At 45.6% G+C, this 24,345-nt stretch overlaps 1 protein-coding gene across 1 annotated transcript in view; it reads left to right on the forward strand.

Annotated features, from left to right (window-relative positions):
• PDGFRA (platelet derived growth factor receptor alpha) overlaps positions 1–24,345 on the forward strand; it is a 56,567-nt gene that overhangs the window by 2,183 nt on the left and 30,039 nt on the right. Inside the window, exons 2-10 of the mRNA XM_049790106.1 lie at positions 8,261–8,320; positions 10,016–10,330; positions 12,269–12,529; positions 15,675–15,805; positions 19,096–19,267; positions 19,360–19,549; positions 20,639–20,754; positions 21,322–21,448; positions 22,459–22,652. Coding sequence (XP_049646063.1) covers positions 8,272–8,320; positions 10,016–10,330; positions 12,269–12,529; positions 15,675–15,805; positions 19,096–19,267; positions 19,360–19,549; positions 20,639–20,754; positions 21,322–21,448; positions 22,459–22,652 — 1,555 coding nt within the window. The 5' untranslated portion in view covers positions 8,261–8,271. The remainder of the gene's footprint in view (positions 1–8,260; positions 8,321–10,015; positions 10,331–12,268; positions 12,530–15,674; positions 15,806–19,095; positions 19,268–19,359; positions 19,550–20,638; positions 20,755–21,321; positions 21,449–22,458; positions 22,653–24,345) is intronic.

A 24,345-nucleotide genomic window follows, 5' to 3' on the forward strand; every position in this document is an offset into this window, starting at 1 on the left:
ACTCCCTGCTCTGGTGTCCTGCTTTTGGTTGGTTTGACCCAAGTGTAGCTGAACTTTAGGACAGGATTGCAATCTCGAGAGGGAAAAAAAGGGGGTGCAGAGAGGAGAAGAAAGATGGTTGCAGGGGAGGGGGACAGGCACTGGGTAAAGCGCCCACGGGCCTCGCACCTACTCCTAGACAGACCGAGAACGACCCAGATCCCGGCCCCCGGTGCATTTTCCTCCGGGCCGCAGCGAGCTGGGGAGGGGTGCGAAAGGAGGGGCAGCGGGCCCGGCTTTCCAGCTGCAAACGCGTCTGGCGCCGAGGCGGGCCTGCCCTGCGCCTCCTGGGGACTGGCCGTGGGCGGCGCGCGGGGCCGGGACGCTGCCTGGGGACATGGTGGCTGGCCCGCGCCTTCCTGCCGCTGACCCCAAAAGGGTGGGACGCCCCTACTCGTCCGTCTCCCGGGAGCTGCGACCGGGTTGAACGTCCCTGACGCCCAAGTGGGCCTGAGCTGAATGAAAACCCGCTCAGGAACCCAAAGGTGCCGCGGTTTTAGGCAACCCCTCCCGGGGGTCGCCCGCATCATGAGCCCTGGAGGTTGGAGCGTTGAATGTCTCGCAGGACTCATCACTCCCCTTTGCGTTGGGGCTCCCCCACTCGTTTCGGATCTCGGGGCAAATGCCTTCCCCCCACTTCTCTCTACTTTTACGGGTGCTGTTCTTTTGCTCTGAACTCCGAGGCATTTCCTTTTGCTTTTAGTCTGAAGAATTCTTCTACGTGAAGAAATCAGAGGCAAGCAGGAGGAGACCGGAGTAGGGAAGGAATAAAGTGCTCGGACATTTCTTTATTCTGAGGTGCGGCCTGAGTCCCCCCACTTTGGCTTTCCCTGTGAAAGTGAGCGCGGGGCTTTGGGCAGGAATGTGTGTGTGTGTGTGTGTGTGTGTGTGTGTGTGTGTGTGTGTGTGTAGGGGTGGGGACAAGAGGTGTGTATGTGTGTATGCATAGTATTGGAGAGACAAGGGAGTGTGTGTTTTGTGTGTGTAGGGTGGGGACAAGGGGTGTGTTTAGGGTTGCGGACAAAGATGTGGTGTGTGTCTGTGTGTGTGTGTGTGCGTGTGTGTGCGTGCGTGTGTGTGCGTGCGTGTGTGCAGGGGTGGGGACCTAGTGGTGTCAATTCTGGTTCTTAAAATACCAAGGGGGCGTAGTCTTGACTCGCCCTAGCCTCCCCGGAGAACCGTAGCCAGCCGTCCTAGGCTTTGGGGCCGGGAGGAGGCGCTGGCGGGCGCTTGTAACCCTAAACCCCATCCCTCCCCACCCCTCGAGGCCCCTCTCCCTCCACCCCGTTCGGCCCCCACTCAGGTTTGCAGCTGAAAACAATGCAAACGCCCTGCGGAGGGCTGCGGCGTCCGTTCGTCCCGTTCGTAGCTGCTCTGAGGTCGGGAGATCGGCGGCGGGGAGTTGGGGCGCGGAATCCCGGAGCGGGCCGTCGGAGCTACGGACCCCGGGATTACCGAACCGCCGAGGGTGTGCGTGCAGCCTTGAGCAGGGGTCGGCCTTCGCCGTGTCGGGGTACCAGGGGCAGGAACTCGCATCTTGCAGAACGGAATCTCGCCTGCCTAGGAAGGGGGTCGGGATTGCGCTGTCGGGGACCCGAAGCTTGAGCTGAGCCAGCGAACAGGGTAAGATGCGCGAGGCTGCGGCGCCCTCTGCTGGGGTACAGGGGGGTCCGGAGCGCGACCTGGCGGCCCCCCCCCAACACCAAACGGGGCCCCCTCACGTACAGCCATTCCTTCCAGCCTTCCCCCAATACTGAGACCCTGGGGGGCTTAGGATAAAGAACCCAGGCGCGCCCTGGACGCTTTGCAAGCTCTGTGCAGAGCCGGGTGGGCGAATGGTGCGCTTGGAGATGATGGTGGGACTGTCTTAATAAGGGTTGGCAGAAGCTGGGCTAGGAGGAGAACTTGAGGGTCCCTAGCGCTATTAGGTGGGGGAAAAAACCGCGCACTTTGGGTTTCTAGACCCCGCGTGATTGCGCAATTGAGCAGGCGTTTCCAATCACCCCGAAGTTCTTGGGCAGCGCGGCCTTCGCAGCCCCAACCGGGAGAGTTGGATGAAGGGGTGACAATAGCGTGTGAACAGATTTTGCATCGCCCACGGGGCCCTCTCCTTTCCCCGAAAGGGATGGAGACCTCGAGGGGCCATAGTGCCAAGTTGTACAAAACCCAGAGCTACCCGCCCTGCTCTCGAATTGGCTTTTGCTTTGGGACGGTGACGCTTGTTTCCCGGCCTCCCTAAGCCTCCTGCCGCCCTGCTGACCCGCATGATGGTGCTGGTGACCGATTGCCACCCAGTTCTGCGGGACATAGTTGGAGTGTTTAGGCATGTTCAGAAAGCAGTTTACGTCCTCTTTAGCTGCCTTTGAGCTTTGGTCACCATGAACTTTTAAAAATGCGATCCAAGAAAGAGATTGGAAGTTGGGAGTTGGGTCGTTGCAGGGCAGAATTTTTTGTTTGTTTTTGTTTTTGTGCCACACCCGGTGACTCTCAGGGGTTACTCCTGGCTCTGTGCTCAGAAATGACTCCCGGCAGGCTCGGGGGACCATATTGGATGCCGGGATTCGAACCACAGACCTTCTACATGCAAGGCAAACACCTTACCTCCATGCTATCTCTCCGGTCCCTGTTTGTTTTTGTTTTTGTGCCACACCCAGTGACTCTCAGGGATTACTCCTGGCTATGCTCTCAGAATCGCCCCTGGCTTGGAGGACCATATGGGACGCCCGGGGATCGAACTGCGGTCCGACCTAGGCTAGTGCATACAAGGCAAATACTTTCCCGCTTGCGCCACCGCTCCGGCGCCTGCATCGCAGTGAACCCCGTAAGCAAGTCCGTGGGCCAATACTGCCATCTTCTGGTCAAACGTGAGAACAACAGAAACCCTCTGGGCTTCTCTGAATTCAAGCAAAAGGTGGCAGGCAGAAGGCTTTCTCAAAACAGACAATAGGGGTTTCCTTTCTTACAAAGCAGCAGGACTCTCTTCTGGGTGCAAGTTTGGCAGGTAGATGCCTTTTCCTGCACGAGTGAAGCTCTAGTTGGTGTGTGTGTGCGTTTGAGGTGAAGGTCCTTTGCTCTTAAGTTTAACTGAACTCCTTACTACTCTCCCTATAGGAGTCATCCGTGTTTATTAATAGTTAAAAGGAGGTGTCATCTTTGTATAGCCCATAGATGAATCTCTGATGAGAGGGAGAACTAGTGTTTACTAACTCCGATTTCAAATAAAATGCTTCGTCAAAATTCTCCAGCTTTCGGGGCCGGAGAGATAGCATGGAGGTAAGGCGTTTGCCTTGCCTGCAGAAGGTCGGTGGTTCGAATCCCGGCATTTCATATGGTCCCCTGTGCCTGCCAGGGGCGATTTCTGAGCATAGAGCCAGGAGTAACCCCTGAGCGCTGCTGGGTGTGACCCACAAACAAACAAAAAAATTCTCCAGCTCTCACTCATCTCTAGAATGTCTAAACGAAGCCAGGGAGATCAGGCAAAGTGCAGAGCCTGGGAAAGGTGTTGTGGGTGAAAGTGCACCAGTGTAGACAGGCACGTGATGGCTATATTGGCACAGGACATTTGTCTCCTGGAGAAAGGCCGGCTATGTCATTTTCACAGTTAGAATTATCTCTGCAAAGCTGAAATTAACTGAACTTTGGAGATCTGAGCCTTAAGGTCATCAGTGGCTTTGGGGACTGTAAGAGAGACAGCTCCTGTGGCCTTTAATTCCGCCTGGGTGTGGTGAAATCGAATGCTTATATATATATGTCCAGAAAGCAGTTTCCATTCTTTTTAGCTGCCTTTGAGCTTGGGTCACCATGAACTCTCAAAAGTGTGATCCAAGAAAGATTGGCAGTTGGAAGTTGGGTCTCAATATATATATATATAAAGAAAGAGATTGGCAGTTGGAAGTTGGGTCCATATATATACACATACATACATACATATTTTTTTTTGGTTGTGAAGGTGTCACACTTAGTTTGACTTGGGTGTCACCTGGAGCTGGTGAGAGAATTCAGGGCCTCACACATGCAAACCATGTGTTTCTATCTCTCACACCACATCTCTAGCTCCAACAACATCTGGGTAGCTTGATTCAGTCTGGGTTGAACCTGAGTACAAATCCACTTCTCCACCAGGCAGGTGCTGGCCTCTGGAGGCTGCTTCCCAGCCACAAGTTAAAGCAATTCTTGTCATGTCCTCCATGGACACATCTCAGGAGTCTGCCCAGTCCCTGTGAGAAGTATATGTGGTCAAGCTTGCAGTTCCTAAAGCACCTTTAATGAGGCAGTGTATTAGTCCTTACAGGAATGCAATGAGGCCAGCCAGCTCTGTCTCTCTGTCTCTCTGTCTCTCTCTGCCTCTGTCTCTGTCTTTGTCTCTGTCTCTCTCTGTCTCTCTGTCTCTCTCTCTGTCTCTCTGTCTCTCTCTCTCTCTCTCTCTCTCTCTCTCTCTCTCTCTCTCACATAGAGGTCACACCCCACAATACTTAAAGGCTATTTCTGATTTTGTGCTCTCACCTTTCCTTCTGTCCTATCTCTCTGGTTGGAATTTATATAAGAAGAGACAGGACTTAAGGTTCTAAGAGATGGACTGACAGTCAGGTTTGGGATCAGAGACTTGTCTAATGCAATGAGTATATCTTCAGGAGAGAAGGAAGAGTACTGGGGAGGAGAACCTCAAGTCACTTGTCTGAGATCCTTTTCTCTGTTGTTTGTTTATTTGTGGGGGGGGGGCTTCACATCTGGTGATGTTTAGGGGTTATTTCTGGCTCTCCACTCAAATACTCCTGGAAGTGCTTGAGGGATCCTATGGAATACAGAGGATCGCACCCATGTGCAAAGCCAGTGCCTTAGTTGCTGTATAATATATCAATCTGGCATTACTGAATGAGATCTCATTTTTCCCATTTACTTCTATAACCTGTAGCAATATTTTCACTTGTTTATTTATGTCTTAGCATTGATTTTTCTGTTCCAGGACTATATAGCCCAGTACCTCCCACTTGTAAGGTACTTTCTTTATCATTGTCTGCCCATTTCTGATCTCTAACAATGTTCAGCATTTACTATACACTCTCTTCTCAGAGGTCACTCTTGGAGGACTATATAGCTCAGGGAACTATATATGGTGTCAGGGATAGAACTGAGGTCAGCCAGCTGCATGTAAGGCAGTGCCTTAACCTCTGTACTGTTTCTCTGGACTTTGCATGATGTCTTTGAAGCTGGGAATATTCAGAACTAATACTGCGGGTTAATATATAGTGGGTATGAGAGAAATCATTCTATTTCACAAAAAAGAATTGGAAAAATTTCTTTGTTTTTTCTTACAAAGCGACGTGTTCTTGCTGGCTCCTACGTGCCGTGTTTCTGATTTGCAACTCTGATTTAGTGAGCTCCAGGGGAGTGTGACTGACTTAAGAATGAGGGTGAGGAAGGGTCAATCTCTGGCGCTGCTCACTCCTGCCTTCTCTCCCTCTTCCATAGCTTTCCATGACCTGTTATCTGTGATCATTCACCACTGCATTGCCTCAGCTGCAACTAAATGCTGCAAAGTATCTCAAATCCACCTGGATTTCTAGCCAAGCAATCCTCTTATCAGGGGAGGGAGTTGAAAAAATAATTTTTTTTGGCCACACCCGGTGACACTCAGGGGTTACTTCTGGCTATGTGCTCAGAAATCGCTCCTGGTTTGGGGGACCATATGCGACACCGGGAATGGATCCATGGTCCATCCTAGTCTAGTGTCAGCAAGGCAGATGCTTTTCTGTTCCACACCTGCACTCCAGCCCCAGGAGTTAAAACTTTTATGCAAACACATGTTGATTCTCAGTGTTCACTCATTATTGCTTGTTGTGTGTGTGTGTGTGTGTGTGTGTGTATTTGTGTGTGTGTGTGTGTGTGTGTGTATGTGTCTGTCTGTGTTTGTGCTGTGCTCTTTCTATTGCCCACTTAGTAGGCTGGTAAATAGCCCTTGCTAGCAGTGGGCCCATCCTATCTGGACCCACAGAAGAAAATCTGGAGGGGCCTACCCTGTACTCACTGGTCCTCAATGCCTGCCCTGTGAAAGCAGCCAACTCCCTTTCCCTGGGCTTAGGAATGCTTTAAAGATGCATCAATAGCACGAGAAATTTGGGAGATAGAAGTGTGATAAAACTCAAGACATAAGCCGGTCCTGGAGGACTCCTTTGAAGTGCACTAAGTGGGTTATCAGTGAGGAGGCTGATATTTATATGGAGAAATACAAACAGAAAGCCCCTCCCCCGTTAATTGTGCTCCATCTGGTGACCAGCCATGTCTGATCATGGCAGGGCAGCCAAGGACAGAACCCTTGTGGCTTTGCAGGACTGTTAGCTCTATGCAAACTACCTTAAGGGTCACTGAACTTCCTTAGGGAGAAGGTAAAGTATATGAGGCAGTAGTTGGGGTTTTGGGGGGAGAGGGGGACACAGCATGAGAATCAAAACCTGAGAAAGACCACATGGTGGATCAATAGATGAACTGCTACTTCTCCTCTTCTTTCTTCATCTTCTTCTCTCCTTTTTCTTATTCTTTCTCCTTCTCCTTTCCCCTCCCCATCCTGCTGCTTCTGCTTCTTTTCCACTTCCTTCTCTTTAGGTTAGGGAAGGGGGTTGTGCTCCTTTTGTAGCAGGCCACACCTGCTAGTGCTCAGGGTTTTCTCCTGGCTCTTATCGGGGGCCACTCTTGGTGGTGGTGCTCAGGGAAAGCATCTATGGTACCAAGGATTGAACTAGGGTCAGCTGGTTTAAGTGCATGGCAAGGCAAACACTTCCCTGGTGGTACTATCTTTTTGGTCTAGTGGGTGCTTTTTGTTTTTGTTTTTATTTTTAGGTCATACCTGTTGGTGCTCAGGGGTTACTGCTGGCTCTGCACTCAGAAATTACTCTTGGCAGGCTCAGGGGACCATATGGGATGCTGCGGATTGAACCTGGGTCAGCTACATGCAAGGCAAACATCCCACCCACTGTGCTATTGCTCCAGCCACTAGTGGGTGCTTTGTTGGGAAGGTTATCTTGGGCTTTGCTCCCAAGACCCTTAGTGGCTCTTTTTTTCTATTGAAACTTGGTATTCAGCAGCCCCAGAAACTGGAAGCCTTTTTCTCCTCCCCTTTATTTGCTGTCATCTCTGCCTTTTCTGGGATCACACATTCCATTGCGGTGCTCACACACACTTCAGGGCTTTTTGCCTGGAACTGCACTTATACACTTGGGAATCCCAGCAGTGGTGCTAGGATTGTACTTGGCACATGGGGGGTATAGAGGATCAAACTCAAGGTCTTATGCCTTCAAGGAGACATGCATGGGTCCTTGACAGTTGTTTTAATGACTTTAGCAAAACCATAGTATCAGTGATCTCCTGTAGAAAGCAGAGCAAGAGGAAAGACAATGAGCAGAAGAGAAAAGTGGAGAGAAGTGGTTTGTTCTGAGAGATGGCTGGGATATAACAAGTCCATCTTAAATTCTCTCCTTTTTTTTTTCTAAAGTGTTTTTTTGGGGGGACATGTCACACCTGACAATGCTCAAGGGCTATTCTATGCATTGAGCTGAGTTGGAGTCCAGTCTCTGCAGTGCTCAGGAGACCATAATGAACCAGAGATGGAATTAGCGTCTTCTGCATACACAACTCATGCTCAGCCCAGGGAGCTGACACCTGGTCCTGCTGCCTTAGTTTCCTCCCCTTGCTGTCTCTGTTGTTGGTCTCATTCTTTCTCCCAAACAGAGGATCCCACTGTGGAACAGTGGTAAGGGGGACATTCTTCAACTTTGGAGGAGAGCAGATGAGGTTTGTGGGGCTTTGGGCCTCTCTCACCAGGAGGAGGGGACCATCATGTACTTACCTTCTCACTACTGAGACACTGAAGCAGCAACAAACCCTGCAGAGGGAAAGGGGAAGTTGAGTAAATACATCTGCTTATTTGTCTTTCACATTCTTTACTTAAATAGTTGAAAAAAGGGGACAGTTCTCCTGTACTCTGGCACACATTCCAAAACCAAAAAAAGGGAGAGTTTTCAGAATGTGCAAGTGAGCCAAAGAAAGGTTTGGAGGGCCCGGTCACACCCTGGGTGCCTCTTTAGCCTGGCTGGCTCCTTTGGGCTTTTGGCTATTGGGACCTTGTGGAAGATCAAAGGGATGAAATTCTAGTCTTTCACCCAGCCCAGAGTCCAGACAAGGCAGCTTGTTGGAGTTGACCAAAGTGTTTTCTCTCTTCCTTTTCCAGGGTCGCCCAGGATGGGGACTTCCCACCGGACATTCCTGCTTCTAGACTGTCTTCTCACAGGTAGGGAACCCTGTCCTTTTTGAGGGGTTGTCCTGGGGCAGGGAAGGAGGTCTCTTTTTTGTTTGTTTGTTTTTGGGTCACACCCAGCGGCGCTCAGGGGTTACTCCTGGCTCTACGCTCAGAAATCGTCCCTGACAGGCATGAGGGACCATATGGGATGCCGGGATTCAAACCACCATTCTTCTGCATGAAAGGCAAACACTTTACCTCCATGCTATCTCTCTGGCCCTTTTTTGTTTTTAAGGGGGATATCTCTCTTTCTCCCTGCATCAGTCTCCAGAAGAGGAAAACAGAGATTCTGAGCTGCTATTTCAGATCTCCCATTGTTCCTTTGACACTATGGGCTAGTTCTGAGGCCAGAAGGACTGTTAACTGGGGACAGTTTCAGTGCTGGTGTGATATTGGCAAAGTATTCAACATCATCATTTCAATTCACCCACTACCCTCCAGACCCTCTTCCTTTCCCTGTGATGTGGGTTTTCACTAGAGAGTGGGGGTTGGTGATCCCCAGAAGTCAAGACAATTCCAGGGAAATAAATCATGGAACATTTTTGCCAGGGAACTCAGTCCTGTCTTCAGCGATACCTGTGCTAAGTGGGAGGTGCTGAAATGCTGGAGAAACTCAGAGCCACCTTTTGCAGGGAATTGAATGGCTCTTGGGGAATCTTACTAATTCTTTTCCACCAGGAGGAGGCTATGGGGGCCATATGTTGAATTATTTATTGAACTTGCGGAGTTTCCATCCAGACATTTATGCATTGCAGGTGTTCATCACAAAACCAGTGCTTTCCAAGGGCGAGTTCACTTAAGTGTATTCGTGCCTCTGGTGTCAGCCGTGTGCAGAGAGCAGAGGGACCTTTGGGATAGTGAGGAAAATGAGGGTTTAGCTTTACTCAAGGTGTCCTCAACCCCAGGTCAGGGGTGAACTTAACACAGTCCAGCCTCACCAGATACAGAAATCAAAGTGATCAACATGATCAAAGTTGGGCCTGAAGGAGATTAAAAACCATGAACCCCAAGTGGCGTCCTAATCGTTGCTTTGTGGGTTTCACAGATAGAGGAAGCCGGGAGTGACACCTCAGGTGCTAAGATGAGCTCAGAGTTTTTGCTCTCAGGCTGGACTTCCTCTGAATTTGCAATAAAGGCCCCCCTTGTTTGGCGCAGGCTTCTGGAATCCATTAGCAAGAAGGCAGGCGGGAGTGTGTGTTGAGTGCAATGGGAGAGGCGTCCTGCTCCAGCCCAGATCTGCTTTGTGCTTTGTGCACCCCGGCTCCCCACCCCTCTCCTCTTCCCCTGCCTCCCAGGGGCCTCCTCTGTGAAGAGTGTGCGCCCTAAAGAGCCCATATGTGCTGGCGTTCATGCCATCTTGGGGATATTTTATGGTTGCACATAAGAGTCTTAAATATGGAATTGAAATCAGATGCCCTCTATCCATTGGAGTGTTTGGAGGGGTGGGTCTTGGGGGGGGGTGCTTGCTTGGTGGGGTTCTTGGCCCCTTGGAGCCGTTGCTGCTCTCAGCAGATGTGGTGGCTGCTATAATGGGGGGCCATTCATGGGCGTCCAGGCTAATGGATTTTGGAGGAGAAATGGCCATTGTTCTCAGCCGCGCCTGGTGCTTCTCTCAGTGCTCTGAGGCCGGGGGGCAGGGGCATCCTTTCTGGCTTCCACCCATTCAGGGCACGTTTGTCTCCACAGGACTGAGCCTCATCGCCTGCCAGCTGTCCTTCCCCGACATCCTTCCCAATGAAAACGAGAAGGTGGTGCGGCTGAATTCATCTTTTGCTCTGCGCTGCCAGGGGGAGAATGAAGTGAACTGGCTGTACCCCTCGTCCTTGGACGAGGACGATGTGGAAATCAGAAACGAGGAGACCAACACTGGCCTTTTTGTGAAGGTGCTGGAAGTGGCTAATGCCTTTGGAGCCCACACGGGCAAGTACACTTGCTACTACAACCAAACCTATATGGATGAGAGTGAAATCAGAGGACGCGTTATCTACATCTATGTGCCAGGTGAGGCCCTGGACCCAGCACTGCCTGGGAAGACAAGTGGATAAAGCAGAAGATGCAAAATTTCATAAAGATCAATCGGAATGTCCTTATCATCAAATAATTGCTGTCCTCCAAACAGGATAATCACATGAGGGTAGAGATTCCCAACCTAGCATTGGCCCCATCTGGTCCTTTCTGCTTTGCTGGGTGTGGTAAGAAACCAACCATCCCACTCACACAAATATCCCACAAAAGAAATAGCTACTGTAGGGCTAGAGCAGTGGCTTGCAGTAGGACATTTGCCTTGCACGCGCTGACCTAGGACGGACCGCGGTTCCATCCCTCGGCATCCCATATGGTCCCCTAAGCCAGGAGAGATTTCTGAGCACAGAGCCAGGAGTAACCCCTGAGCATCACTGGGTGTGCCCTCCAAAATAAGAAATAGCTACTGTTTTTTTTTTTTTTTTTTTTTTTTTTGTGGTTTTTGGGTCACACCCAGCAGTGCTCAGGGGTTATTCCTGGCTCCAGGCTCAGAAATTGCTCCTGGCAGGCACGGGGGACCATATGGGGCGCCGGGATTTGAACCGATGACCTCCTGCATGAAAGGCAAACACCTTACCTCCATGCTATCTCTCCGGCCCCGGAAATAGCTACTGTTAATGTTTTGAAACTAAATTAAGTTTTAAAGAGGGCTTTTTTGGTGTGTGTATGATGGGGAGACACACCCAGCAGTGCTCAGGAGTTTTTTCTGCCTCTGTTCTTAGGAGTCTCTCCTGCTGGGCTTAGGCGACCATGTGTGATGCTAACAATAGAACCTGGGTTGACTGTGTGCAAGGCAAAAGTCACTCCCCCCTCTCTTTGGGGATACACCCAGTGGTGTTCTGGGATTGCTCCTGGCTCTCTCTGCACTAAGGAATTCCTCCTGGCCAGCTCAGGGGAACCACATGGGATGCTAAAGTATAAATTTGGGATTGGCTGTGTCTACAGCAAACACCCTATCTGCTGTACTTTAGCCCCTGTCCTGTCTCTCTTGTCCCATAAAGAGGACTTCATTAAACATTTGTTTTGGGCCAAAGCGATAGTACAGCAGGTAGGGCATTTGCCTTGTATATGACCAACCTGTAAATGTACCCTTTATGGTACCCCATTATGGTCCCCCCAGAGCACCACTATGAGTGATTCCTGAGGGTAGAGCCAGGAGCAAAACCTGAGCATCCTTGAGTGTAACCCAAACAAGTGAAAACAAACAAATGAAGGAAAGAATTTATTAGGGGGAAGACCTATTAGTGAAATGGGGAAGGATTATGAAGAAGCTTGTAGGGTGCTCTCTCAATGCAGGTGTGACCCTGAGTTGGAGAAGGAGAAAAGCAAGGTGGGCCAGAACCCTTGACCTCTTGGTAAAGGAAGTGCTGCCCTCTTCACTGTTATTGTAGGAAAATTCCCTGGAGGGGAGTACCTTTGGGTTGTGATGGATTTTAGGTCTCTCCTTCTCCCTTGAAGTGGAGAAGCAGTGTCCCCTCAGTCATGGGCTGCACAGTGGCTTTGGGAAACTTTTGTATTTCAGCCACCTGGTTGATCCTATGTGCTCTTTTGTGATTCGCTTTACCACTTACAGTGTCTGTGTCCATTGTTATCCATGCTTATGTATATATTACCATGTCTATTGCTGTTCCACCCGTTCTTTCATAGCATCTGGATTATAGATGTACTTGCAAGCTTTATCTTAGATGCTCTATTAGTAGTAATGGCTAGATCCTATGTCTGTCTCCTTTGTATCTTTAGCACCTCTATGCATTTTTTCTTTTCTTTCATTTCTTTTATTTATTTCTTTTATTTATTTATTTATTTATTTATTTATTTATTTATTTATTTATTTATTTTTAAGGAGTGTTACTCTTCGGAGTTGAGGAAAGGTGAAACTAACTCAGAATCTGTTTCTCTTCCTTTTTTAAACCACAGACCCGGATGTAATCTTCGTGCCTCTAGTACTGACAGAGTATTTTGTTATTGCGGATGAAGATGGCACCTCCATCATCCCTTGCCGTACAACCGACCCTGAGACTCCCGTCACCTTACTTGGCAGTAATGGGGTGGTTCCTGCATCGTACGACAGTAGACATGGCTTTAATGGCACCTTCCCTGCTGGTACCTACAACTGTGAGGCCGTGATCAGAGGGAAGCCTGTTCGGACCCTCTCATTTAACGTTTATATTTTTCCAGGTACTGGAATAGACTGATTATAAAGAAATACAGTGGTGGAATAACAAATACCCTAAGATAATGGAAACAAAGAACATGAGAACTAGTGTCCAGTAGGAAAGAAGTCCCTTGAGGGGCTGGAGAATAGGGCAGGGGATGGGGCTAGGAATTGCCTATGGTGGAGGAAAGTGTTCAATTGAAGGAGGCAGTGGTGCTAAAAGTTGGTAAAATGTTGTATATGAATCCTATCGGTAACAGTCCTTTAAACTACAGTACAAAAATTGATATACCTACATATTCATATATTTATTTATATATTTATCTGTTTATACAATTTATACATAAAATTATTTATACATTTTATAAATACAAATTATACATATATATTTTATATAACTGGTATATATATGTATAAAACAAGAAGTGTCTCTTGTAGAGGCAGACTGCCAATGGGAGGCAAATGGGGATAGGAAAACATTGGTGGAGGGAAATGGACACTGGTGAAGGGACTGGTGTTGAAATATTGTATGCCTGAAACCCAGTAGTGAATAACTTTGTAATTTCATGGTAATTTTATAAAAAGTAAAATTAAGAAAAATAAATAAAGGTAGTGGTACCTCCTCTTTTATTTAATTGTATTTTTGGTAGGGGTCACCCACGCAGTGTTCAGGGGGCTCAGCTCCACCATCTGGACTGGAGAGCCCAATACCAGTCTAGTGATATGGCAGCACTTGGGAGGGGTATACAGTGCCCACAGGTCCAACTTGGGACCTGGTACTGCCCTCCACTTGGCCTTTACCCCTTTTAAGAATTAGAAGCGCTCAGCTGGCTGAGGTCCTGCAGGTTCCTGCACTGCATCTTTGCTTTCTCACTTTTAATGTTAATGGTCTTTGACTTCCAAAAATCCAGCTAGATTGACCAATTGGTGGGATGGTCTCAAGGTTCCTTGAGCACTGCTTGGGAAGTGTCCTTGGTACACTGCAAAAAGTAAAAAAGAAAAGAATATTAGTCAGAGCCAAGGAAATCATACTCATGTGTGATTTCCTAGACAGAATAAAAGAATCAGATGCATTTATATTAAAAAATATTTTTGGATGATATACAGCATATTTATACTTTTGGCTTTTGTGCTCAGGGGTCACTCCTAGAGGTACTCTAGGAATGAATCTGGTCAGATCCATACAAAGACAAGTTATCTGATGAATTATCTTTGTCCCTGCATGTGGGATTTAAAAAAAAAATTCTTGGACCTGGAGTAGTTAGTGGTTAGGGTCCTTACATTGTACATGGCCAACCTGGATTCAATCTCCAGAGTCCCAAATAGTCTCTGAGCCACCATCAGGAGTAATTTCTGAGTGCAGAGCCAGAAGGAACTTCTGAGTGCTGGATGTGGTCCCAATTTCCCCTACTTCTAATCTCTACACTCCCTAGGATGATAATCTTACACTCTGATTTGGAGATTTAGGACATCCACCTTGACGTTCCATTGTTAGGCTGACCTTGGGGACCCTCAATGGCTAACAATTTTATTTCTCCTGTGCAACTTCAGATTTCTTCAGTTGCCTTCAAACCATGAGGAATTCTTTCCTTGAATCAGCCTCTTACTATTTTTGTGACATTCCTGTCCATAGAGGACACACACACACACACACACACACACACACACACACACACACACATGAAAAAGGGACATCCTGTCCATAGAGGACAGACACACACACACACACACACACACACATGAAAAAGGGACATCCTGTCCATAGAGGACAGACACACACACACACACACACACACACACACACACGTACACACACACACACACACACACGAAAAAGGGATATGGATTTTGAGCCAGGTAGTTTAATTGGACTTTATCACTTGAATGCCAATGTGTATTTGGGTAAAGGAGACTATAATATATATTTGGGCTCACAGATTTTTGAACTGTTTGCTCGGTGGTAGGATAGCAGTGTAGGACACCCTGCAGTTTTGGAAAGAAGTTATTTTTATTTGTTTTTCAAATTTCATAGATTTTTAGTGGGAGGCCATTTCCAGTTGGTGTTCAGGTCTTACTGTGTGCTCTGTGCCTAGGGATCACTTCTGACAGTGCTTGAGGGACCATATTAGGTGCTAGGGTCAACCTGTGTTGACTGCATGTAAAGCAAGTGTTCTCCTTCCTATATTATCTTTCCAGCCCCAGAAAGGGCTGATTTTATGCCAGGGGCTTTGCTAGGGTGTTGGATCAGTCTGGGAATAACTGGGAAGTAGAGAGAGGAGAAAAAGCGGTGGAGCAAGGTGTGTGGTTAACTGCTGGTTGATAAAGCTATGGGGGAAATGAATAAATTTATTGGGAAAAATAGATGATGTGAAGAACAGGCCAGAATGAACTTGAATGCTTGGAAATGAACTGGTTCATTGGAATCTTTCTTGTTTTGCTGGTGTGTGAATACACCTATTTTGTTGTCTTATGTCTGATTACATAGGCCAATTCAAAGTCAAGTTTTCTGAAATTTTCAAATTTTGTCTTAAGACACATTTTTTTTTCCTGTCTTTTGGGTCACATGCAGATGTGCTCAGGTCTTACAACTGGCAGTTTTCAAGGGACCATATGTTGTAATAGGAATCGAACTGGAGTCAACTGCATGAAAAGAAAGTGCCTTGGCCCTATCTTTTGGTCCTACAACTTTTTTTTTTGTTGTCTTTGGGCCACACCCGGTGGTGCTCAGGAGTTACTCCTGGTTATCTGCTCAGAAATAGCTCCTGGCAGGCGCAGGTGACCATATGGGACGCCGGGATTTGAACCAAGCACCTTAGGTCCCGGATTGGCTGCTTGCAAGGCAAATGCCACTGTGCTATCTCTCCGGCCCTGGTCCTACAAATTTTTAAAGTTTTTTTTTTTTTTGAATTAAAAAAATCACTTCCGGGCCGGAGAGATAGCACAGTGGTTGGGGTTGGGCCTTGCATGTAGCTGATTTGAACTGAAGGTGGTTCGAATCCTGGCATCTCATATGGTCCCCGTGTCTGCAGGAGCGACTTCTGAGCACAAAGCCAGGAGTAACCCCTGAGGGCTGCCGGGTTTGACCCCCCCCCCCCAAAAAAAAATCACTCAGGCTCTATGAGGATTGACTCAACTAGAAATTTAAGTCCTTCTTTATGTTTTAAATAGCAGCACTGGATCTCGAGCTAGAGATGGAAGCTCTGCAGACAGTCTATAAGTCAGGAGAAACAGTGGAAGTGAAATGCATCATCCTTCACAACGAAGTGGTTGACCTTAAGTGGACATACCCTGGGCAAACAGTAAGTACCTTCCAGGATCCTGGGTATGTGATACAGGTGGGCACACTGGAATCTAAAGTGTTTTTGATTGGTACTTTGGTGAACTTACCATCTCAGTGATGAGCACAGTGTGGTCTCAATAGAGCCTCTTCTAGAAAGAGGCTCTTGGAGTGTGCTCTCATGCTGTTGCAGGACCAGGATTTTTATAACACAAAAAGATTGCCAGGGTATTTTTCCTCATAAGTTAGAAAGATAGAGGAAGGATACAATTTGAAAAGTTACCCATTGTTAACTTCATTCTTAGTTTCTTGGCTCCCATGCCTTTAAGCCTGGAGATGTCCACTGATCTTGAGAGCCTGACCTTCTGTTTCTGCTGTGCCACTGCCCAGGACTGTTTCTTTCCTATCTGCTCTGGCTTTGCACAGCTCCCCTTCAGTGAATGGGTAGAACTATAATTATTCAGAAAGTCCACCCCCAAGTGCAAAGACCCAAGTTCAAGCCTCAGTGCTACTACTTAGACTGAGACAATCTGCAGAGTCCTGCTGTATGTGAGCCTCAGTGAAAGGGAGACCTCTCCACAGAGAGTAACATTTGCTAAACCCCAGGTGCTCTGCTAAGCCATGCTCAGGAGAGAGAGGGAAATGGTTTTGGGGAGGAGGAGGAACCAGCATCACATCTCATATCTTGCATATGGTTCTTATCACTTGAATGCATCGTGGGCCATCAGAGGAGCATGTGAGGAAGGAAGGGGTGATGAGCCATGCTCAGTACAGAAGTCTAAAAGGAACAAGAAAATATGTGTAACATGGTTCTCCCTCATTTGAGAGCTCAGTCTTTTTTTTTGGGGGGGGGTCACACTGGTGGCGCTCAGGGGTTACTCCTGGTTCTATGCTCAGAAATCACTCCTGGCAGGCACAGGGGACCATATGGGATGCCGGGATTCGAACCACCGTTCTTCTGCATGAAAGGCAAACACCTTACCTCCATGCCATCTCTCTAGCCCCGAGCTCAGTCTTTCTATTCTTTCCCTGCACCTTTCTGTTCTCACCTCCTTCTGGAAAGCTGGGCTGGGCATAAACCTCCTCATTCTTTATTCAGAGTATGCCATCCCTGTAATAAGAAACAGCTTGATATTATGCTCATGCTTGATTGCTTTAAATTCTTATTTATTTATTTATTTTGGGGGGCCACACCCAGATCTCTGGCTCTACATTCAGGAATTACTCCTGGCAGGACTCATGGAACCACATAGGAAGATTTCAGAGATATAATTCAAGTTGGCTTAGTGCAAGGCAAGCACCATAATTATTGTACTATCACTCTAACACTCGATTTTTCCTTTTTTAAAAATTTTTGTATACCAGTAATGCAGGTTTATTGTGAAACTTTATGAACTGGAGAGAAACAGCTTCAAAACCACTTCCCAGGACATCACATTAATAATTTAAGGATATAAATTCTTTAAATACATTTTAGATGAGAAATATCTAAAATTATAGGTTTATGCTTTAAAGAGTACTTTGTAATATTCTGTTTGTTTTGGTGATAGAGCTAAAAATACTCATTAAATCTCCTTTTAGAACATGATTTTGTAAGAAGCTAAACTTAAGTCTTTTTTTTGGCAATTTATTTATTTTGATTTTTGTGCCACACCTGGTGGCGCTCAGGGGTTACTCCTGGCTCTGCACTCAGAATTTACTCCTGGCAGGTTCGGGGGGCTATATGGGATGCTGGAGATCAAACCCAGGGCCATTCTGGGTCGGCTGCATGCAAGGCAAATGAATGCCCTACTGCTGTGCTATTGTCCCCCCCCTTTCTTTTGGCTTTTTAAAACTTTATTAAAACTTTATTTCAACCTAACTATGCTTATAGAAATACACTCATTGATCAATAGAATGCAGTTTAAGTTTAACTCCTGGCTCTGCACTCAGAAATTAATCCTGGAAGGCTTGGAGACCATATGGGATCAAACCCAGGTAGCTATAAACAAGGCAAATGCCCTCCCTACCTGTTATGCTATGGCTCCAGTTCCAGTTTAAGCTTTTTTTTTTTAAATTTTTTTTTTTTTGTGTGTGTGTGTTTTTGTTTTTGGGCCACACCCAGCAGTGCTCAGGGGTTACTGACTCTTGGCTATCTGCTCAGAAATAGTTCCTGGCAGGCATGGGGGACCATATGGGACACTGGGATTCGAACCAACCACCTTTGGTTCTGGATCGGCTGCTTGCAAGGCAAATGCCGCTGTGCTATCTCTCTCGGCCCTTCAGTTTAAGCTTTTTTAAAAACAAGGATTTGCATTGTTTTTCAGGGAGTAGAGTACACCCAGCAGCAGGGCTTACTTCTGACTTTGTGCTCAGGGATCACACCTGGGGCCTCTCTTTGGACAATGGTGTAATAGGGAGTGAACTGATTTTGGCAGATGCCTTAACCTATGTACTATCCCCAGGTATCCTTAATTTTTTTTTTAAGTTATTAGTGGTCTCAGTGGTAGAGTACTTACCTTCTATGTGAAAGTTCCTGAATTTAATGCCTGGCGCTAGTAAACCTCCCCACATGTTATTAGATTTTATTTTTTTTTTTTTTTAATAGCAGTTTTAGTCATTGCACAAGGTCTCCTTGTTTTTCGGCCAAGGCTTTTCCTTTCCATGTCCCCCATATTTTGCTAGGCCTATGCAAACAGCAACTGCCACTCTAACACAGTTTTTACTGTACTTCTTTAGCTCTTATCCTTAAAAAGAAAAGAGAAGAAGCAAAGCTTATTAAACCTTCTGCTAGGCCTTTAATGAGTTAATTGGTCATTCTATGATTTTCAAAAATCTACTTGCTACTGAATCTTTTCTTTCTCTTCCATCTCGTTATCTTTCTATTTATTTTTAATAACTTTGCCTTTGTTCTTCCTGAAACAAATGTATTATGATCAATTGTGTCAACTGTGTGATATAGTTCCTTTAAATAAATTTAAAAAAAAAAGTGAAAGATATGGAGGTTTCCCATTATAGCCCTGGCCCTTTATGTTCATAGAGATCTCTAGGAAGAAATTAGCACAAGTCTGAGAGTCAATAAACCTACACTGGTAGATCAGCTCATCCATCGTCCATTTTTTTGTTTTTAATTTTGGGACCACACTCAGATGCTCAGGGTATACTTCTGATTTGACACTCAGGAGTCATTCCTGGCAGTGCTCAGGGGACCATATGTGATGCTCGGGATAGAACCTAGATTGTCCTTGTGCACAACAAGCTCCCTACCTGTTGTATATCCCGCTGGCCCTGGAACTAGCATTTTTAAAGTTATTTTTTCCGCCACTTTTGTAGAAAGGCAAAGGCAAATTAAATCTAGTGGAAACCAAAGATCCGATCATGAAGTTGACGTATACTCTGACAGTTCAGAAGGCTTCTGTGAAAGATAGTGGAGAGTATGAATGTGTCGCCAGCCACGCCACCAAGGAGGTCAAAGAAATAAAGAAAGTCACCATTTCAGTCTACGGTACATTCTGCTTTCTAAAATATCACTGTCCCATGCTGCTCGGGAGCCATTTGGGGGTAATCACTCTTTAATGGAAACTCTTCCCTGCACAGACAAAGGCTTTGTGGAAATCACCCCCAACATCAGCCAGTTGGAAACTGTCAATTTGCATGAAATCAAGCCTTTTGTGGTGGATATACAGGCCTACCCTCCTCCCAGAATATCCTGGCTCAAAGACAACCTGACTCTGATCGAAAACCTCACAGAGATCACCACAGACGTAGAAAAGATCCAGGAAATAAGGTAAAAAATATGGCCTAAGTACATTTTATTTATTTATTTATTTATTTATTTATTTATTTATTTATTTATTTATTTATTTATTTATTTATTTATTTATTGGTTTTTTGGGCCACACCAGTTTGATGCTCAGGGGTTAACTCCTGGCTAAGGGTTCAGAAATCGCCCCTGGCTTGGGGGGGACCATATGGGATGCCGGGAGATTGAACTGCTGTCCTTCCTTGGCTAGCGCTTGCAAGGCAGACACCTTACCTCTAGCACCACCTTGCTGGCCCCTACATTTTTTTTTTAACTCCCTTGCACTGTCATATTCTACTACTTAATTAGTGGAATTAATCTTTCAGTTCTCACTATGGGCTGGGAACTTTGCAAATGGGTTATTTGGCTTCCTGGAATTTAAAAGTAAGATTTCTTGGCGGAACATATGTAGAAAATGATCATGTGTAGCTATGTGTTCCTACACCTCCCTAAGGATTTACAGTCCTGAGCCCAGCCACTGGGGGTCAGCAGGGAAAATTCAGCCCAGTGTAATCCCAACATAGGTCCCACTGCCTGGCATATGGCTGAGTGATTGAGACATGCACATCTGATATGATTTCATATATGTAATTTCATTTAATCCTCAGAATTACTGTATGCATAGTTACCCCCATGTGCATCAGGAAACCAAGGCACAGAGTATTTCACTTAATGCTCAGGTCTTCACATCTAGATGTCCAGTCTTTCTAATCGCTTTTGTCACAATAATGTTTTATTTATATTGATTTCATTTATCTTTAGAGGAGGGCATACCTGGTGGTGTTTAGGGGACCACATTATTCCAGGGATCAAACCCAGGGTTTCTGCATGCAAAGCATGTGCTCCAGCCCTTAAAGCCCTTTGGTTTGGGGCAAAGCCTGTTGTGCTCATGGTTTGCTTCTGATAGTGCTCAGGGAATGAGATTCAGTTCTGGGAATTGATTCAGGGTTAACTCTATGAAAGACAAGTACTTTATCTCTTGTACTACCGCTAACAAAAGTAAAGCTTGAATTGCAAGTGATCGTTGCTGGGTATATTACTCCTCTTTGCTCAACAAAGTTCTTTTCTTGGTAGGTATCAAAGCAAATTAAATCTGATCCGTGCTAAGGAAGAAGACAGTGGCCACTATACTATCATAGTTCAGAATGAGGATGATGTGAAAAACTATACTTTTGAACTCTTAACTCAAGGTACGTGAGAGCAGAACAATGTTCATGCTAGATCAGCCAGCAAGTGAGGAGACCACTGTCAGGTCTGGGCAGAAAAAGTGGCCCTGGATGGGAGGAGGGTACGCCCCGACCACTAGCTGCATGCAGTTGCATGTACTCCCCACTTCCCTCATTAGATAATCCATAAATGCTAACCCTTGCCTTTGTTCAGGACCCTGTCTTTGGAGCACTCTCAGTTGAGTCCATTTGTGGACTCCCACATCTCAGACTATACTGCTTGGTTTTTCTTGATTCACAGTGGGAATTTTTACAACAAGTATATCCACTTATTAAACACCAAACTGCCATATAAAAATACTGTATCCTCTTTTCCTTTCAAGTCAAACAATCAATTCTTTGGTTTTGTATTGATTTTTATTCATCCCCAACATAAAACACAGATAAGCACAAGTCCCCAAACCCTGACAAGAGTGGGTTGGCCCAGGTGCTTCAGATTTGAATGCCACAATGGACAAGTTCTGAACTCTGTAGAACTTGGGGTGTAAGTTCTTGATTGAGCCAACCCTGACTTCCTTCCACCTCTTGCAGTTCCTGCATTGATTCAGAACCTGGCTGATGACCACCATGGCTCCACAGGGGGACAGACTGTGAAATGCATGGCCAGAGGGATGCCTCTTCCTGAGATTGAGTGGATGATTTGCAAGGATATTAAGAAGTACGGAAACCAGATGGTCATTTTGAATGTTTCTCTATTGACGCAAATGACCACAAGTGCATTTTATTTCTCTTGCTATGATTGTTATTTGACCCAAGTTTTATTAGCTGTAAGATAGGTGCAGAACACAGGCCATGTGTGTATGTGTGTGCATGTATAATCACATGCATGTACGTGTGTGCATGAATAACTCCAAGAAGCTTGTGATTTTCATCAGATTATTGGAGGGTCCCTAACCTAAAAATAAGATGAAGTTTACAAACTCTATTGAAGGATTTTTTACCCTGACTCACATTTTTGCTTCTCATTTCTTATATTCTGGGATTTTATTTGGTGTCTAGATTTATGTGGTTTTTGCAAATGTAAATGAAAATATTACAACGTGACTACTCTAAATCATACATTCCCTTGCTGTTCCAGTGAACTCACTGGTTTTTACATCCCTGCTTCTTTATCTCCTCTAATGGGAGAGCCCAGGAGTCATACATAACCATGTTTCCACCCAGAGCAACTGGTTGTGCTAGAACTGATTCCTTCTTCTGAAGACTGTTGCTCTTAGGCCTGGCTTCTTAGGCAGGAATTACCTTTGAACTGCAGTTGCACTGGAGGTGTCCAGCTTAAGACTGATGAAACCCTAGTGCACTGTTAGCAGAGGAAGGAGAGAATAGGAGGCTGTCCTGAAGTGGGAAATTGGGATGAACATTCTCAAAGTTGACTTACTCAATGTGCTCCTAGCATCCAACCTTGAATTGGGTAATTCTATTTGAACTAATTTATTTTGGCCTTGCTGTCACAGATTATTCATTTGCAATGATCCACATGTGGCTTATTTTTTTTGGGTATATGCCAACAAGTTGTAATGTCCATCTACATGAAAACTAAGAGGACTGACCCATAGTGGCCACATGTGAACAAGGTTAAAGAGCTATGATCTTGGATCATTCTTAGGGATCCACTCACCTGATTTCTCCCAACCAGTGGACTTACATTTATGTCTCCTTCCTCCTCAGATGCAATAATGAGACCTCATGGACAGTTTTGACCAACAATATCTCAAACTTCATCATGGAGAGCTTTCCCCGAAACAGGAGTACTGTGGAAGGCAGAGTGACATTTGCCAAAGTTGAGGAGACCATTGCTGTGCGCTGTGTGGCTAAAAATCTCCTGTGGACTGAGACTCGAGAGCTGAAGCTGGTGGCTTTCAGTGAGTTGCCAATGTCAGGATAACTCATGATCCCAACCTTTTTGCTGACATCAGAATCGCAGAAGGGAATGAAGGGTTCCAGGGAGAAATTCAGCTTTGAATGCTCTAACGGGTCTGATCTGGGCATCTGTTTGGGTGCCCTGCCACTCAGATTCACTTCCCAAACCCTGTCCTGCAGAGGGTACCTTCTCCTGGATACTTTGGTTGCCAATAATACAGCTAGCCTGAGTGCAGAGATGATAGTTGAAAAAGATGCTCTTTGACTTTATTGCTTTATAACAGCCAAGATAGATTGAATTCTTTAAAAGGAAAAAAGAGAACTTAGGAGTTTCTTCTCCATTCTCCTTTATTTTCCAGTAAACTTTTCTACCTTCTAAAAAATAAATAGAAGGGAAAACAAACACTGAAGAGATATTACAGTGGATACTGGAGAGATAGTAAAAGGGGTAAGGTGTTCTCCTGCACAAAGCTGACAGGGGTTACTGCTTAACAACTAACGCGACCCCCTGAACCCCACGAAGAATGTTCCCTGAGCATGAAGCCAGGAGTAAGCTCTGAGCACTGCTGCATCTGACCCTAAAAATCAAATACAAAATATATGGATATGGATATATATTGTTTTTACACACATGCAACCAAGAGACAATAGAATCTATCCCTTCAAAATGAAATAAATTTAAATTAAATTAGATCATATCTACATTCCAGTTATCATTCTCTCCTGACCTAAATTTGGAGCACTTTTGGAGAAAGTCCTGCAGTCATTTCTTTTTTAAAATTTAACTTAATTTTATTATTTTTAAAATATATGTAAGCACCATGGTTACAAACATGTTTGTAGTTGGGTTTTAGTTATAAAAATGAACTACCCCCCTTCACCAGTGCAACATTTCTACCACCAAAAATCTTCCTCCTTACCAACCCCTCCCTGTATTCGAGACAGGCATTCTCTTTCTCTCACTCACTACCATTGTCATGATAGTAGTTAAAGTAGTTATTTCTCTAACTGAACTTACTACTCTTTGTGGTAAGCTTCATACCGTGAGCCGGTCCTTCCAGCCCTCATCTCTATTGTCTCTGGGTAGTATTATAATAATGTCCTTTCTTTTTTTTTTTTTTTTGGGGGGGGGGGGACGACACACACGTAAGTCCCTCTGGCTTGGGGAACCATATGGGACGTGGGGGGATCGGACGCCGGGGGATAGAACTGCGGTCCCTCCTAGGCTAGCGCTGGAAAAGTAGACACCTTATCTCTAGCGCCACCGCGCCAGCCCCCTTATTTTTCTTAAATCCCATAGATGAGTGAGACTATTCTTTGTCTATTTCTCTCACTCTGACTTATTTCACTCAGCATAATAATTTCCATGTCCATCCACGTATAGGAAAATTTCATGACTTCATTTTTCCTGATGGCTGCATAGTATTCCATTGTGTATATGTACCACAGTTTCTTTATATATATATATATATATATATATATATATATATATATATATATATATATACACATACATACATACATACATAATTATTTATTGCAGTATCTTGGCACAATGGTTAGGATAGGGGATAAACATTGGTGTCCAACCACAAATTAGCGGACAATGAATGTATGATGTATATACACAATATAATACTATGCAACTACAAGAAACAATGAAATTATGTAATTTGCTGTAACTTGGGTGGACTT

The sequence above is a fragment of the Suncus etruscus genome, chromosome 16, assembly GCF_024139225.1.
Source record: "Suncus etruscus isolate mSunEtr1 chromosome 16, mSunEtr1.pri.cur, whole genome shotgun sequence".
NCBI lineage: Eukaryota > Metazoa > Chordata > Mammalia > Eulipotyphla > Soricidae > Suncus > Suncus etruscus.